The 17,408-nt window shown below is 44.7% G+C and overlaps 1 protein-coding gene across 3 annotated transcripts in view; it reads left to right on the forward strand.

The window, feature by feature from the left end:
* The window catches only part of Smoc1 (SPARC related modular calcium binding 1), a 156,276-nt gene that overhangs the window by 79,951 nt on the left and 58,917 nt on the right, over positions 1-17,408 (forward strand). For all 3 annotated transcript variants that reach the window (XM_048362371.1, XM_048362372.1, XM_048362373.1), the window contains exon 3: positions 213-325. In XM_048362371.1, the coding sequence (XP_048218328.1) occupies positions 213-325 (113 nt within the window). The remainder of the gene's footprint in view (positions 1-212; positions 326-17,408) is intronic.

Consider the following 17,408-nt stretch of genomic DNA (forward strand, 5'->3'; position numbering starts at 1 on the left):
CCCCTTTTCCCTTCCCGTCTTTTCTAAACATAATGTTAAGAGGAAGAAGTGGCTCACTACTATCCTCTTATCATGAGATGCTGTGGCTGAATGTGGACCCCTCCCATAGGTGCAGGGGTTTCTGCATTCTTGCTACTGGGCAGCCATCTGGGGCCATGGTGTCCAGTGTGGATTCCAAGTGAAACAAGAAATATGCTCCTCTCCCCTTTTAGATGCTGGCCAGAGCAAATGTCGCCTGGAGCGGGCTCAAGCCCTGGAGCAGGCCAAGAAGCCTCAGGAGGCTGTGTTTGTCCCAGAGTGTGGTGAGGATGGCTCCTTCACGCAGGTAAGGCCTTGGCCAGTTCTCTGGGGCCTGGGGCTGGCCTGAGGCAGAGAAGAATCCCCCCAAGAGTGCAAGGCCCTCTAGGGACCTTCACTTCCTGGGAAGCAGCTGAACGAGTGACTCTTCCAGTCCCCTCCTCACTGCCTTCCCCGTCCTGGTCCTCCATCCCACCCCTTGCCAACTGGCAGTGGGCCGTGACAAGACGCAAAGAAGTTGGAGCCAGGAAACTGGCATTGCTTGGTCCCCGTCCTTGCTGCTGGCAGTCTCCTCCAAGGGCTAGACCTGAGTTTTTCTCTTCTGTCAAATATGGGCTGATTATGTTTTCTTAGCCCTGCCAGTTTCCATGGGCAACCCCAGTATTCCCTTCACTGCCATCTCCTGGCACACTCCTGTTTGTTACCCCTGTCCTTGAACACAGTAGAGCTCTCTTTTGGTACAAAGCATGCCATGGATCCTAGAGTGTTCTTTTCATGTACACATGAGTGTATGTACATTTGGATTTTTAATTTTATTTGTGTGCGTGCTGGTCCTGAGGCTTGAATTCAGAGCTTAGACACTGTCGCTGAGCTTTTGTGCTCACTCTACCACTTGAGCCTAAAGCTCAACTTTCAGCTTTTGGTGGCTAACAGGAGATAAGAGCCTCATGGACTTTCCTGCCTGAGTTGGCTTCGAACAGGCAGCCTCCTGAGTTGCTTGGATTACAGGTGAGCCAGCAGGACCTGGCATACTTGGCTTCTAAAGTCTCTCTTCAGGCAATCCCACCCCTCATCCTGGGGGGTCTTCTCTCTAGTGTTTTGTGTAGAAGTAGTTCTGACAGTGTTGATGTTGGAGCACATTGTTGGTGCTGGTTGTGAAACAGCTGCTCCCTCCTGCACAGGGACTTGTGGCTGGGAGGGGGAAGGGGCTTCTGTGAGACTTGGGTCACATGCCCACCGCATGAAGTCCTGTCTTCATGGGAGTGGGGAACGTCATTGGACAGGATGAATTCAATGGTATTAAATCATCCCTGTAATTCTGGACCAATGAGGCAAAGGGTGTGAGGCCTGGTCTTTGGTGTGAAGGGCTCTAGGCTTCATTTCTGGACTGGCTTTAAATAGGGAATTATTGATTTTTAGACTGACTCCCTGTTCAAGCAGAATTGTCCAGGGGTGGTGGGGATTGGACATCAGCCCTCTAAAAGTGTCCCTGCGGATTCCACAAGTGCTGGGATAAACTGGCCTTGGCCACTGACCTTGGGCCAAGTGCTTTGATTGATTTCTTGTTTAAAGCTCACCACAAGCCTGGAGGTAGGGTTCATTATCCCCATTTATGGATGGTCCACCAGTACCAGGAGGGGAGCGGAGAGCTGGGCTCAAGCCCAGAGTCCTGCAAAGAACTACGCTGTGCTATTCTCTGGACTGGCAGCTTCAGAGGTGGCTCTGAGGTGGGTGCTGGCAGGAGACAGTATGGGGTCGTGGTTAGTGCTCTGGTTCTGAAGCCAGATGTCCTGGGCTGGATGCACACCCACCACCTCATGCTTTGGGGGTTGGGGGGAAGAGAGTGTCACAGTTTCCTTATCTGAAAAATAATGCAGCTAATTATCTCCATTACTGCTATATATTGTACATATGTTCAGTACTATCATTTATGTTGTCATATACATGATGAATTGCCCTTAGTACTTTATATTTTCTGTGTGACTATTGTTATTCCCTTGCTATGATTACTGTAACTTCTCTCATAGGGTTGTGAGGAGGACTGGATAAGTTAGCACATGTAAAACACTTGGAACACAGGAACTCCATACAAGTGTTTGTCATTATCATCACCAAGATTGTCATCTCTGCTATGATTCTGCTGTTCAGATTTTCCAAAAAAAATTTATGGATGATGCCACTTAATAGAACAACAAAAGAACCCCAAAACCTTTCATTGAAACTTTCCAAGCTTGGAAACTGATGAACAGTCACATCAGTTAAAAAAACAAATCATTTATTCGAATAAAAAGTATACAGGAAGCCGAAGCCGGGCCCTGGTGGCTCATGACTGTAATCCTAGCTACTTGGGAGACTAGATCTGAGGATCACGGTTCAAAGCCAGTCGAGGCAGGAAAGTCTGTGAGAGTCTTATCTCTAATTAACTACCAGAAAACCAGAAGTGGCACTGTGGCTCAGGTGGTAGAGTGCTAGCCTTGAGCTGAAGAGCTCAGGGACAGCACTCAGGCCCAGAGTTCAAGCCCCATGACTGACCAAAAGAAAAAAAATAGAATGCAGGTTGGCTTGGTGCAGTGGCTTACAACTGGAATCCCAGCTACTTAGGAAGTGGTGATCAGGAGGACTGTTGTTTAAGACCAGCTAGGGCAAAAAGTAGCCAGAACATCCCCCTCCCCCAACTATTTCAATCAATAAGGCAAACTTGGTGGTATGTACCTATTATCCCAGCTACTCAGGAGGCCATATGTAGAGGGATTGGGGTCTGAGGCCCATCCCAGGTGAAAACACAAGATCCTACCTGAAAAGTAACAAAAGGAAAAAGGCTCAAGTGGTGCAATGCCTACCTAGTAAACACAAGGAATTGAATTTAAAACCCAGTAGGAAGATAGGCTGGGAATGGTGGAGGGAACAGGGAGGAAGAGAAAGAGGGAGGGAGGAAGGAAGGGAGAGAGAGAGGTATCTATTTGAGGCTGCATTGTGAGCATTCTTCAGTATCCCTGTCTGGGGATAGGAAATTAAACATTTATCAGATCAGTTTGGAGTATGAGAAGGAGGAAGGAGGATGGAGAAGAGGGCAGAGTGGAAGGCAGCTGCTTTTCCTGCTTCTCTAGGCTTGTACGGTCCTGCTTATGAGAATGGTTGACCCTTGCCCTCCTGATTCCGAAGTACTGCTGCCTTGTGATGGACAGCTGCTGGCCAGCTTTTGGTTTGTGGAGGCTGGGCTGGCCAGGTGGTGTTTGCTGAGGGAAAGGAACTTCCAGATTAGTCCAGGCAGATTCGTTAAATGAGAGCGCCCTGAAACTTCACAGAGGTTGACAGCCAGGTACCCTTTGCTCTGTGACATGTTAAGTACTGCCATGTGTCCATGGCTCTCACTGGCCCAGCCTTGTGGACATCTAGACAGCTGCCTATCCCAACTCGAGAGATTGAAATGGATGTGCTGCTTTTCTCCTAATCAAAGACAATGCAAGGGCTTAACATGGAGGGCATCTGTTCACATGTGCTTCAGTGACAGGGACAGGCAGCTCCAATTGCTGTGAGGCCGAAAGCTGTTGTATTGCCCCTCCTCCCTTCCCCGATCACTTAGCTGGACATTTTTCAAAGACCAAAGTTAAGAGAGGAGGGACATTGTTTCAATATTGCTTAGGATATTGACACATCTGCATCCTGGTGTTAATAACCTGCCCTAGCCCTGGGAATTACGCAGAGGAACTCTCTTGAAGTTGATGGAGTGGGGTGGGGTTAATCTGGTGTGAGACACAGCTTGAGGCCACATGACTGGGCTAGCTTTAATGGGGTTCATGTGAGCCGGTGGCTTTTGTTCACTTCCTTTGTTTCCCCTTGTCCTCTATCCTCTCTCCTCCCAACTTCAGTGCACACACAAGTGGCTCTTCTTCCTTCGCCAGCAGTGGCAAGAAAGCTGCACAAAGATCACCTTTGATTTTAAAAGTTCAATATGTTGGCCATGTCCCAGACCATGAAGTCAAATTCCAAGAGCAATACCTAGACACTGTGTTTTTTTAGTTTCCCTCCCACCCCAGCCCCAAGCGATGCCAGTATTTGGTCAACATTCCAAACACTGTCGGAAGGACAGGGCTTTGTTGCTGTGGTTTCTTGGTGGATGGTTGGCATGTAGAGTTAAGGCTCTTTGGTGACTTGTTGAGTAGAGTCAAGAGCCACAGGTGTTGCCCTTGCCTATATGATCTTACCTATTTTCTCTTCTGGGTATGGGGAACATAATTCATGACATCTGTTCTACCCAGTCCTTTGCCATGTGGTTGGGTGGCTCTCAAGGTGAGGGGCTGAAACCTCAGTGGCAGTGGATGGATGTTGCGTTGCTACCACCAGAAAGTGACAGCAGGAGCCTGGCACCTGTGGGCATCACCGAATGACAATGAGGTCACTATTGAGAGTTGCCAAGCGCCCAGCAGCCAGGTTAACTGACGATGGAGTTTTAGCCCTACCAACCTCCACAGGCTTTTTGAGCTATTAATACCTGTATTTACAAATGCTGTATTTACAAAGAAAAATTGTGTTTCCAAGGGAGGGAATAACAGCATGAGGTCACTGAGCTAGAAAAAAAAAATGTCCCCAAGACTGCTTAGCTTCAAGGCCTGTGCTTGTAATGTTTTTGTGCTACAAAAGTGGCCTCGATGCATATGTATTTCATTTCCATCACCATTGTTATTCCAGAAGTTCCCTCTCTTGTTGCCCAATCAATCAAACTCACATTAAAAAAAAACCCTTTTGATTATGGAAATTAAAAAAAGTAGGCATAATAGTATAATGAACTCCATGTACCCAACACCAGCTTCCACAATGATTGACACGTGGCCAATGCTGTTTCATCTTAGCCCCATTTTTGTCTCCCATTCCAAACCAAAGTGCTTCAAAGCAAATCCCCAGGCACAATATCTTTTCATCCCAAACAGGCATTTTTGAGCTCCACTGTGTTCCGGGCTGTGTGCTTGTTATTATGGGGCATTAATAAGATGTCATGACCTTTGCCTTCAAAGAGGTTATGTGCAGAAAAATTGCAAAGCAACTATATACAAGGTCATATACATACAAAGTGTTTCAAAAGCTCCTTTACAGTCTGTTGTGGTGGCTGTCATCCGAGCTATTCAGGAGGCTGAGATCTGGAGTTCTTGGTTCAAAGCCATTCTGGGCAAAACAGCCTGTAAGTCCATCTCCAGTTAACTAGCAAAAAGCCCAATTGGAAGCATGGCTCAAGTAGTACAGCATGAGCCATGAGCAAGCAAGTAGGTCAAGAGGAAAGGCCCTGAGTTCAGTATAAATTTCAACATTCTGACCATAACTAAAAGCAAATGACACATAGTAGCCTTAATGACGAGGAAATAGTATTGTATAAATAATTCTTACAACTTGGAAAGAAAAAGAGCATCACGGGAAAAGTAGTCCAGAAGTGTCAATGAGCAGGTCACAAAATACCAATTAATAAGCAATAAATGAATATGAATGGAATAATGAAGATGGATAATTTTGCTTACTAATTTGGTAAGCATTAGCAAAGATGATAATATTGAAGGTTGGGTGGGGGAAAGGGCTCCTCTATTTTTGCCATATAGATCAAAAGGCCTTTAACATTTTTTTAAGTTCTGGGATTTGAATGTAATCTTGTGCAAGTACTGTGCTACTTGAGCCATAGCTCTACACCTTTTCTGCTTTGAGGTTTTTTATTATTTATTTTTGAATAGGGTCTCATGTTTTTAGCCTGAGCTCATGTGGGCTCATAGGGGCTGGGAATATGGCCTAGTGGTAAAGTGCTCACCTCCTATACATGAAGCCCTGGGTTTGATTTCTCAGCACCACATATATAGAAAAAAACTGGAAGGGATGCTGTGGCTCAAGTGGTAGAGTGCTAGCCTTGAGCAAAAAGAAGCCAGGGACTGCTCAGGCCCTGAGTCCACGCCCCAGGACTGGTAACAAAAGCAAAACAAATAAACAAATTAGGATATAACTGCACTATGGAGCTGTTCAAACAGTATTATAGAGGTTTGTTTTATAGATGTATATGTGAATGGATATTTGAGACTTAATTAACGAAATAACTAAAAATAAATATTTTAATTCCCTTTTTATCTAAATAGAAAAGCTATCAAAGATGGGTGCCGGTGGCCCATGTGTATAATCTTTGCTACTCATGAGGCTGAGATCCAGAGGACTGTGGTTTAAAGCTAGTCTGGGCAGAAGAGTCTATAAAATGGTCTGCAAAAGTAAAATGTAGGGTAGGAGGCATGGATCAAGTGGTAGAATGCCAAACAAGCAAGCTAAACAAGTGTGTGGCCCTGAGTTAAAACATCAGTGCCAACAAACATATAAATAAATTAAATGAATGATATTACAATCTGTACAAAAAGTTCTGACAGTGTAGAGGTACGTAGGATAGAAACAATGATTTTATCTTTCTGAAAATAGCAACAACTAGGTCTGTACTCCTAGATTTCTTCCTTCCATGTAGTTACTTCAATTACTTAAGAAAACCATAGTATAAAATATATTGTTTAATAACATTTTCTTTATTTGTATTTTGGGATTGTTTTCTAGTTAAATTATATATAGCTTTTCCTAAACTTAAGGAAAAAATTCTACATTGCATTACACTGTAGAGATGTACCATCAACTGGATCACTTACATCCATGTGTATGTGTGTGTGTATGTGTATGTGTGTGTGTATGTGAACATGTAATAAATATAAGGACTTACTTCTGAACTTTTAGTTATATCACCTTATGTTAGTGTGTGTGTGTGTGTGTGTGTGTGTGTGTGTGTGTGTGTGTTGTGTTAGGTTTTGAATTCAGGCCTTGTGCTGGCTTACTTGCTCAGTTGGTATTTTACTACTTGATCTGTAACACCAGCCATAGACACTTTCTCGATTATTTTAACTTTGCATTAAAATTTGAAATCTCCTTTGTTTTCCAATGAAGAATGACAGGAGTGTTGTTTTGCACTATATGTCGAGTTGATGCCAGCCCCCCTCACTAGGGTCATTCATCTAGGAAGGGCGGGACTGAGCCAGGAGCCTATCATCTGTGCTGTGATACCAGGCTTTGTGACAGCATCTCTTTGCAAAGAAAGAGAATGGTAGGCAGAAAGAGGTGCAAATTGGTGCTGGGAAATTCTAGAGTTACTAAGGATGAGACTTTTGTATATACAACAATTCTGTATCTGTGACAGGCTGATATTTTGTTCTTGGAATCTCCAATCAGGGAACGCTCCTCTTCTCAAATGCAGAACTGTAGGCTACAGTGAGTCACGATGCCTTAGAGGAGACATGTTGCATGTAGTCTGTCCCAGCAGAGAACTGGGCTTGCACTGGCTCTTCTCCTACCCAGATCACCAGCCTCTGTTCTACATCTATGGAGAAGATGTAGAAGCTGGAGCCTCAGTGAGCAGCCACCAGCAGCAAGCTTGCTGAGGGGGCTTTCCTTTTGGTGGGAAAGGTAGTATATAATTATTAGCAAGTAAGCCATTAAGCTATACCGTTATATAAATAAAATTTGAATTTTGTAAATGGTGGCAGGAAAAAGGCCAGACCCACTTACACACAGGAAAATCTTGTGTGATCTCTCACACATTGGGGGTGCCAGCACTCTTTTGTCTTTGACTACACCTAGCTGCCTGTCAGGGGCAAGGATGTGTGATATGCTGAGGACGGATGGAGTGAGTTTTGTGTTCCAAACACTGTGTCCACTGTGTGCCACTGGAACTCATCTATTCCAGCCACTGCCTGACCTGCTCTTGCCCAGCCCATCTTCTGCTGAATGGCCACTGTGCATCCTCTCCTGTATTGGCTGGTGACATTTGCTTTGGGGAAAGCAAGCAGGATGTGGTTGCTCCCAGCTGGGCATGGGAGCTCCCTGGAGCCCTGGGGATTCTGGCCCTCTCCTTTGTCCCTTGCGGAAATGAAAGGTACATACTGGACGGTATCTGTAGCTGATCTTCACTATACTTGAGAGGGAGGGGGAGATTGAAACTTCTTCTCTGGCCTTCCTGCTGCCAACAGGAGAGCAGAGGCTTCAATCATTCTCTCTGGTATTCTTTATCATTATCATCATCACTTATTATTATTATCATTATTATTTATTACTGGGTACTAGGGTTTGACCTCAAGGCCTTGGTTTTGCCAGGCAGGTGCTCTACCACTTGAGCCACACTTCCAGTCCTTCTCAAATATTCTTCCTTTTACAGATAATAATAGTTATCACCTGCAGCAGCACTACTTCCTTATTTAGATGGCCTTTACACTGGGCTGGGAAGTTTTATACATGCCCAGTATATATTAACCTGTTCTGAAACTTATGAGGGAGGTCCTATTATAGTCCCATTTTTCTAGATAAGGAAACTGAAGCACAGAGGAGCTGAGTAACTTGCTCAGGATCAAACAGCATGAAAGGGATGGAGTCTGAATTCAAATCTAAGCAGATGGACTCCAGAGTTTCTGGTCCTAATCATGACTCTATTCTTCAGAAGGACACTGCCATCTTTTAGAGTAATGAGGTCAAACGGGCACGTCTAGAAGGGCGACTCAGGTGAGTAAGGTGAGGAAATTATGTCACATAAGGAATATTCAGTGGAGCCAGTGATGCTTTGGTATGGAGATGAGAAGAGCAAGGGATGGATGGGAAAGAGATGACCAGTGGGTTATAGGCAAGCCCTTGTCATACCTCTGTCTGTGAACAACAATAGGCTTTTTCTGTGTAGCCCTCATGGCTGCCCCAGCGTCACTGAGCACCGTGTATGAAGATGGAGGGTTCTGGGGCTGGGGATATAGCCTAGTGTCAAGAGTGCCTGCCTCGGATACACGAGGCCCTAGGTTCGATTCCCCAGCACCACATATACAGAAAACGGCCAGAAGCGGCGCTGTGGCTCAAGTGGCAGAGTGCTAGCCTTGAGCGGGAAGAAGCCAGGGACAGTGCTCAGGCCCTGAGTCCAAGGCCCAGGATTGGCCAAAAAAAAAAAAAAAAAAAAAAAAAAAAAAAAAGATGGAGGGTTCTAGTTAAAAATAGAGAGAGACTTTTTACAAGTAGAGCAGCATACAGGGGGAATATCTGACTCAAACAGGACTTAATTTTCTAACCTGGGAAGTGGGTAAATGGAGACCAGTGGGCATCCCACAGGAAGGCAGGTATACAGTGGGGCCAGGGAAGGGGATGGACTCAATGATCCCTGATGAGGAAAATCCCATGCTTTTTTAGGATTTTGTTGCTCAATACCTCACATCCAGATGACTACTCACACAGTAGGCCCATGGTCAATACTTATTCAGGAAACCACCAGACAGAACTATGAATACACACATATTTAGGCTATGGCTACACTACTGTGAGCCTATATAATACCAGAAGGCAATGCTGTGCATCCATAAACTAAACTCTTCCAAAATGGAAGGGATCAGGATGTTTTCTTCTGTGTCAAAATAGGACAAGGTGGTAGAAGCACAGGCGTGGGATGGGAAGACAGAGTTTCAACAAACACGAGGTCAAATATGGGAGGAAGAAAGGGCTCCCACTCCTGCGGTCACCTCTGTTTCACTACTAACCAGATTTTTCCCAGATTGGATCTGAGCAAAGCTCCTACACATGAAGGACTTTGTTCTTGGTTATTTTATAAACATGAAAGTGTATTTAATGTTTCCCTCCTGAAATGGGGGGAAAAAGGTAAATGAATAAAAGGTGTCATATTTTCCATTAATAAAACCTGGACCATTCTAGGCATCAAACTGAGAGTCAAGACTCCAAAATATAAGATCCGTTGGGGCTCAGGACCCCTAATGCTCTGGGTATGTATATTAATGTGTGTGTTGGGGAAGAAATAGTATTCAGGCTTGTTGGAAAATCAGAAAAACAATGTTCATCATAGATTAGGAAGAGTGGTCTTAATACTGACAATTAGGCATAGTTTATAAATTTCCCCTTTCTTTTAAGTAGCAAACATCTGACTTGAAAGCAGGGTCATAGAATTACAGAGCTTCTGAATTAAAAGGGACCTCAGAGGCATTTGCTTTATGTATTTTCCTCTCTCACCTGCCCAACACAAGGATCTGTTTCCATTTGTAATCTTATGCCAAGTAACCGTCTACCTTCTGTTTGATGGCCAGTAGGGACAGGAAGTTTATTTTCTCAGTGACAAAAATCTGTACTGGATTTTTTTCTTTTTGGATACCTGTCCTGGGGCTTGAAGTCAGGATCTAGATGCAGTCCCTGAGCATTTTTCACTCATGGCTAGCACTCTACTGCTTGAACTCCAGTTCCACGTTCTGCTTTCTTGGTAGTTAATTGGAAATAAGAGTCTCATGGACTTTCTGGCTCCAGCTGGCTTTGAACCACAATCCTCAGATCTCAGCCTCTTAGTAGTTAGGATTACAGGCGTGAATCACTGCTGCCCAGCCAAGTTCTTCTTCTTTACATTTATTTGAGAGCTGACCTCCTATAATTTCTAATCAGGGTTCTAGAATCCTCTAGAATCCACAACAATCCCACTTTTCACAGAAAGAGTAGAAGATGGGCATTATTATTTCCATGTGAAAATCTCTCTTTTAGCTCACAAATATTTCTTCTCTTCTTGGAAAGAAAATCCTAAGTTCCATCACTCATTCCTATATCATAGAGATTTGTGTTTCTTCTCCCCCACTCTCCAGCATCTTTCTTCTGAATCCAATTTGGCAAGACCTTTCTTGTAAAGCTGGACAACAAGGCTTCAAATGTGCTTGTGAATAGCCCAGAGATGAATGAAGCTGTCTCTGGTTCTAACTAATGTCATGTGGGTAGCCATGGTACAGCATCAGCTCATAAAAACATAGTCAACAAAATCTCCCATATTTGAGAGGATTTGAAATGAAAGGATTATCTCTTTTGCACCTCCTCTTAAATTCTGGAGGATGACATAGATATTCAAAAAGGAGGGGCTGGGCATGTGGCCAAAACTTCCTCATTCTTCAACAGACAATACTCCTTCAATCTGGCATAGAGTCTATGACAATGCCTGAACCCAGCAGAATGGTGGCACTTGGATGTTGTAGACTACGTCTTCCCTACTCAAAGGAAGGGGAAAGGACAAACAACCCCTGTGAGATTCTTTACATCATCTTGCCTCAGTTCATCTTCTTCATCCCAAGGTTACCTCTATTTCATAGATAAGCTTAGAGTGTTGCATGCTACTGGATTTAGAATAACAGGAAGACACAAAACAAAAAAAAGTCTCATATTCCCACAGTCAAAAGAAAGTTAAGAAGCCAGGTGCCTATAATCCTGGGTACTCAGGAGACCTCGAGATCTGAGAATCGTGGTTCAAAGTCAGCCCCAGAATTAAACTCCCTGAAATGCTTTTCTCCAATTAACCAGCAAAGAGCCAGAAGTAGAGCTGTGGCTCAAGTAGGTGAGTGCCAGCCTTGAGTTAAAAAGCTAAGGGACAGTGTTCTGGTCTCAGTACCAGCACAAGGCAGGAAGCAGGGGGGCGGGGGGAATGGAGAGAGAGATAGAGAGAGAGAGAGAGGGAGAGGGAGAGATCCACATATCTTCTGCTTTCAATTTAACTTTTTCCCACTAGGAACTGTTCATGTACATGACACTGGTCTTTTCATTACCAGTGCTGTTGTTGCCACTGAGAGTGATGAATCAAGCCTGTCCCTTTCCATATGGTCCATGTTTTCTATTTTACAAAAGAGGTGCAAAGAAATAGATGGGGAGAATTAAGTCATGGAATGAGAGGGTCTTGTGAGTTGGAGAGGATCCCAAATGTCGTTGAGGTCTGAGGCAATTCAAGATGGATTTCTCAATAGAGAAAGAGCTCGGGGAAGCCTATAAAAGGAGAGGAGGAGTTGTGGCTGGAGGGAAGGTATTCCAGAGAACTAAATGAGAACCTGACACCAGGATGGTTAGATTGTAGGACTGGGGCAAAGCAAAGAAATAAAGCAAGATGTATTGGCAATTCCTTGTCCTGCCTACCCTCCTTCAAGTCTCCTTTCATGCCCTACCCAGAGCATGTTGCTAGGAACTCTAGTATCATTAAATGCTTCTCGTTCAAAATTTATGGGAGTTCTTTAAGAAGTTTAGGAATTGCTGCAAATGAGATCTTCTTCCTCTTAGAGTCAAATCATCCATGAAGTAAAGGCTACAGGTAGTTCTGCAGTAGTCAAATCTTTGGACTTGACCTAACCCAGTATTTCTAAATGTACTTGACAAGAGAAGATCTCTCTCTCTCTCTCTCTCTCTCTCTCTCTCTCTCTCTCTCTATCTCTGTGATTCCTATTCATATCCACAGACTCCCAACTGTGTTCATCAGTAGACCAACAAGGCAAGAGTGAAGGCCACCAAAACAGCAGCATCTCTATCCTTGGAAGAAGCAGGAGGAAGTAGGCATGCATGAGACATTTTCATCGTGGTTCTCCACGATGGTGCATGGTAGGAAGGAGAGCAGAAGAGTAGACAGTAAAGAGGCTGCTCTGGAATGTGAGATCCAAACCTGAGGAATGAGAAGGCAGCCAATAGGCACAGAGGAGGCCCCAAGCTGTTACTCAGGCCATCCCAGCAAAGTTCATATTGGAGCATAATGCCCTCTTCCAGCTGCCACCTCCAGACCCCACCCATCTGGCCCCACCCAGAGAACAACAAGGTATGAGGAGACTCTACTAAATCCCTGGGACACCTGCCCTTGGAACCACTTCCTTCATCAATGTCTCTTTGAGGTCCAAGCAACTTTCCTCTGTCAGGACTAGGGACAGGGGACCATGCAATTTCTGTCTCTGGGCCTCAGTTTTCTTACTTGTAAGATATCTGGGTTAAATTAGCATTTTCTAAGCCTTTTCTCAGCTGTGCTGTGAGGTATATGAGTCCTGGGATACTGGGATTCTAATTTTGCAAGCTCTTATTAGCTAGCTGTGATATTTGAATAACTCTGCCTCTCCCATGTAGAACTTGATGATTTTCAGGCTCCAACGAGGCAATGCAGAGATCCTCAGTGAGGACTGAAAAGCAGCTGTGGAAGTAGAAGGGGGGTATTTTTCCTTTGGGTATAGTCCCTGTAAGTGATGGTTGGCTATATGCACAGTCCATCTGGCCCCTTGATTTTCTCAACACTCTCCTCCCACTCGTCCTCTATGAGCTGGTGTCTTCTTGACCTTTCTCCCATCACCCATAATTCCTTTGCTTTTGTTGGGAGTACTGGCCTCCCACATTCTCCTAGGTGGTCAAGAGTTGGGCTAATGGTGGAGATTAGCAGGCTTAAAATAATTTCATATTTATCTTAATTTGGACAAAGATTGAACTGCAAATACCAGTGGGATGTTTATATAAAGGACTTCTTGCCAACAATATTAAAAGATATGAGTCAGATGAAACTTATTTACCGAAGAACACACTGTTTTCAAGTACCTGGAGGAATACCAGGTATGTCCAACAGGATAGTGAAAGCAGAGAGCCATCTCATCCTGGTTGATGCCCACTTTGTCAGTTGTTACTTTAGCTTTCAGAGGCTGTTCCGGAGTGGGTGAGGATCCAGTTCCTTGTTTTCTATCTCTACCTATGGGTCCAGCACACTCATGAGTGTTGACAGCTGCCCAACAAGTTACTTAAAATGGTCAATTTCAAGCTAGGCATTGATGGCTTACACCTATAATCCTAGCTACTCAGAAGGCTGAGAACTGAGATCATCGTACTTTGAAGCCAACCCAGGCAGAGACATCTAAGAGGGTTGTATCTCCAATAAACCAGCCAAAAGCTGGAAGTAGAGCTGTGGCTCTGAGTTCAGGTGCACATGAATGCATGTACACACACACACACACACACACACACACACACACAGAGCATCTCATCCATACTTCTTAGCTGAGGCTTTTCCTATAGGCTGAGGCAGATCAATTCAAAGCTCTTGAGGAATAAGGGCTATAAGAACATTTGCAAAGGAGGAAATTGAACCAGGTAGAGCTTGCATTGTGATTTTGTTTAAATCCCTAAGTCTACAGACTTTAAACCTGGTTGCTTTTCTGCAAGAAGTTATTCTTCTCTTCTCTGAGAGCAATAGAATAATCTTTCTAGAAAAACCTCTTCCTCCATCCAAACTGTCTCAGTCCTTTTGCTGATTTCAGACTGCTTCTTCTCAGGTTGCTCAAGAGGATATTCTTTGTTCCCCATTGGAGACTCTGACTCTAGAGTGATCTTTAGAATGTACCATTTTGCTGAAAACAACCACAACAGCCACACAATGATATCAGTGCTAGTGGCTCATGCTTGTAATTTTACCTATGCAGGAGGTTGAGATCCAGAGGATTGTAGTTTGAAGCCAGTCCAGGCAGAAAAATCCATGAGACTTCATTTCCAAAATAACCAGCAAAAATCAAGGCTGGAAGTATGGTTTAAATGTTCCCTGTCATCCAAATAAGGGTGAGGCATCAAGTTCAAACTACAGACCTGGGGTGGTGGGGGGGGGGGGGGGGTAGCAGAGATGATAATAAGAATAAACAGTTAAGGCTAACTAGACACTTCATTTGCAAGCAAAGTGATTTATTTATATTATCTAATTGAAATCTCCCAACTGAGATAGCTATAACAATACCTACTAATGTTATCATCTTCTCTCTCTTTCTCTTTTAAATAAATGCAGGCTGTTCAAGGCTTTGTCTGATGGAGTAGCTTTTCCAAGGCTGCACAGGCTGCCTCCATGTAGCTTCTTGTTCTTCTTCTTTTATTTTTGCAAGAAGATACTCTGAAAACTCCCCAAAGCAACTTAAAAATAGCCTCTTAGTTTTTAATTATGGGCTGATATCCTCAGAGCTCCTTTAGCAAATACGTTTGTCTTGGCTGCTTCTGTAACAACCCCCTCTAGTCTCAGCCCTGAGGGATTTCTGTGCTTCTTCTCCCCTCCCTGCTGCCCCTGCCTCCCCTTGGGAGCACACCTGGGAGAGGTGCCCACTAGTGCTCATTCCATTTCAGATCTGCAGAATTTGGCAGGAGCTGCCAACTTGAAGATTTTGTCACCTGGGGTCTGCTGCTTGGAGCATGGATGGGGAAAGTGCTCTGGGTCCGGGAGAGAAGGTTGCTGTGTTTAGGCCAGTGGCACTGACTGGGGGCTGGGAGGCAGAGCCTGTGTGCCCAAGGGGAGACAAAGGACACACTCAGTGAGAATGTGGCCTTGGGACCCACTGAGTCCAGAGGTCAGATTGTATCTCCTGAGACCAAGCTTTGGGTTTGGCCTTTTACTCAGTCATTAAGTTCTGCCCCTAGTAACTTAGACAGGACTCTATGCATGCCCCAGAACACAACCTTCCAAACAGGCCGGTTCTCTGTAGTCTGCTTGATGGTAGTGCCCTCACCTCACCCCAACATGAAGCACTGGGGTATTCACATACTTGGGGTGCTGGCTTGGAGCATAGTGGTCACTCAAGAGAACTTCAGCCATGGGATCGTAGGGTCCTGGGAGAGTCGATGTGGCTGCCCAGCCCCTAGCACAGATTCCCCAGAAGTGATTATTCTCCTGCAAGGAGAAAGCAGCCTGCCAGGCCTCACTAAAATGCTTTTGGCAAAGAATTCCTCCAGGAATATCCCCTACAGGCGGACAGGCTCTTCAGGGACAGCTCAAAGTTTCCTGCCCATGGAAGCCTGAGGGGTTGCTGGATCTCTGGCTGGGGAGGAGGCAGCTGCCAGATGTTGCTGAGCAATTACCACCATAGTCATTCTGGATTTGGCCTTTACCATGTGTCACACACTGGGCTGCCTCACTAGACACTCCAGCATAGACATGGGTGTTCATATTGTTTAGATGGGACATAATTAGCTAAGTTAATGTGCCTCAGTTCATGACTGGCTGAACCAGGATTTATACCTGGTCTGTGGGGATTTCTTCCCCTTCTAGTATTAGGTCTCCTCAAAAGGTAGTGCTGATCCAACCTGAGGTACTGATCTTTGGTGAGCATCTGGGGTCGCATCATGCCTATGGAGCAAATAGGAGGGAAACGTGGTTCTTGGGTCAAGGTACTGGGAACAGTGTCATTGCAGAGATGGTCAAAAAAGTGCCCCATTTGACAGAAGCCAGTCTACTAGGAGGAGGAGGTGGAGGAGGTACTTGCCCCTTGTCCTACTTGGATCTCTGTGGAGTGGATCAGCCAACCTGTTGAGGGGGAGGGGAGGAGAGTTGCAGTGTTTGGTACCCAGACAAGAGCAGAAGCCTTTCTGTAGCTTTTCTGCCTTAGTAATAACTTCTGGCTCTCACCCAGTCTATAAACTCACTCTCCACTGTATCTTTTGTTCAATTTTGTGTGATGACTGCCTAGACTCAATTCCAATATGTCCTTAACCCCTAGACACATTATTTTTTCCCCTCAAATTTTAATATGTTTGCAGCTGGCATACATCTTTTCATGGAGAGCTGCAATGAATGTGATGTGGCTGTTTAAATTGCTGTTGCATTTTTAGAATTGAGAGACACCAAGTAAGAAAGATAAAAGAAGAGAATTCAAATCTTTACTCAATCCATCAATTACTTCCAAGCAAGCCAGGTGTTACAGTAGATTCTGGAACTGTAGAAGTAACTAACATACAATCCTAGAGGTTCTAGGCTAGAGTTGAAGAACTGGACTAGGCACTTTAACAGCTAGAGCTTGGGGCTGGGAATATGGCCTAGTGGCAGAGTGCTTGCCTTGTATACATGAAGCCCTGGGTTTGATTCCTCAGCACCACATATATGGAAAAAGCCAGAAGTGGCACTGTGGCAAAAGTGGTAGAGTGCTAGCCTTGAGCAAAAAGAAGCCAGGGTCAGTACTCAGGCCTTGAGTTCAAGCTCCATGACTGGAAAAAACCAAAACAAAACAGCTAGAGCTTGCTGTGTCCAGGGTTGTGAATTTGGGGAAGGATCAGAGGAGGGAGGCTGGGATAGTTTGAGGAGAAAGTGTGTCGCGAAAGAGGATGGGGTTATTGAGGGCTTGAGGGGAGGGGTTAGAATGGATTGGGGAATGGTATCCCAGACAAATTGAATAGTTGGAGCAAAGAAAGATTCAGATTCAGGAGAAAATGGGGTGTATTTGGAGTCATCAGTGTTCTTTGTGGCAGGAATGGAGGGGGGAGGGGATTCCCTGGCATAAAATGACAGGGCAGGGATAGATAGGGCCAGATCTGGGGGACCTTGAGCACAATGCAGATTAGATCAATCTCAATCATGAGTTTAAATGTGAATCATTCAGGGATTCTGAGTAATGGAATCTGACTTGTATGTTTAAGAATTCCACAAAGAAAACAGGTGGGAAGAGGCTAGTAGAGTGTGATGGGAGCAGATGGGTCAAGTGACAGCTATTGATAGGGAAAAAGGACTTACTCTGGAAGATGCACAAGGATTCCTTTTCATTTACTATTCCTAGACAAGTTGGCCTAATTATACAAGCTTG

The sequence above is a fragment of the Perognathus longimembris genome, chromosome 14 (genome assembly GCF_023159225.1).
Source record: "Perognathus longimembris pacificus isolate PPM17 chromosome 14, ASM2315922v1, whole genome shotgun sequence".
Classification (NCBI taxonomy): Eukaryota; Metazoa; Chordata; class Mammalia; order Rodentia; family Heteromyidae; genus Perognathus; species Perognathus longimembris.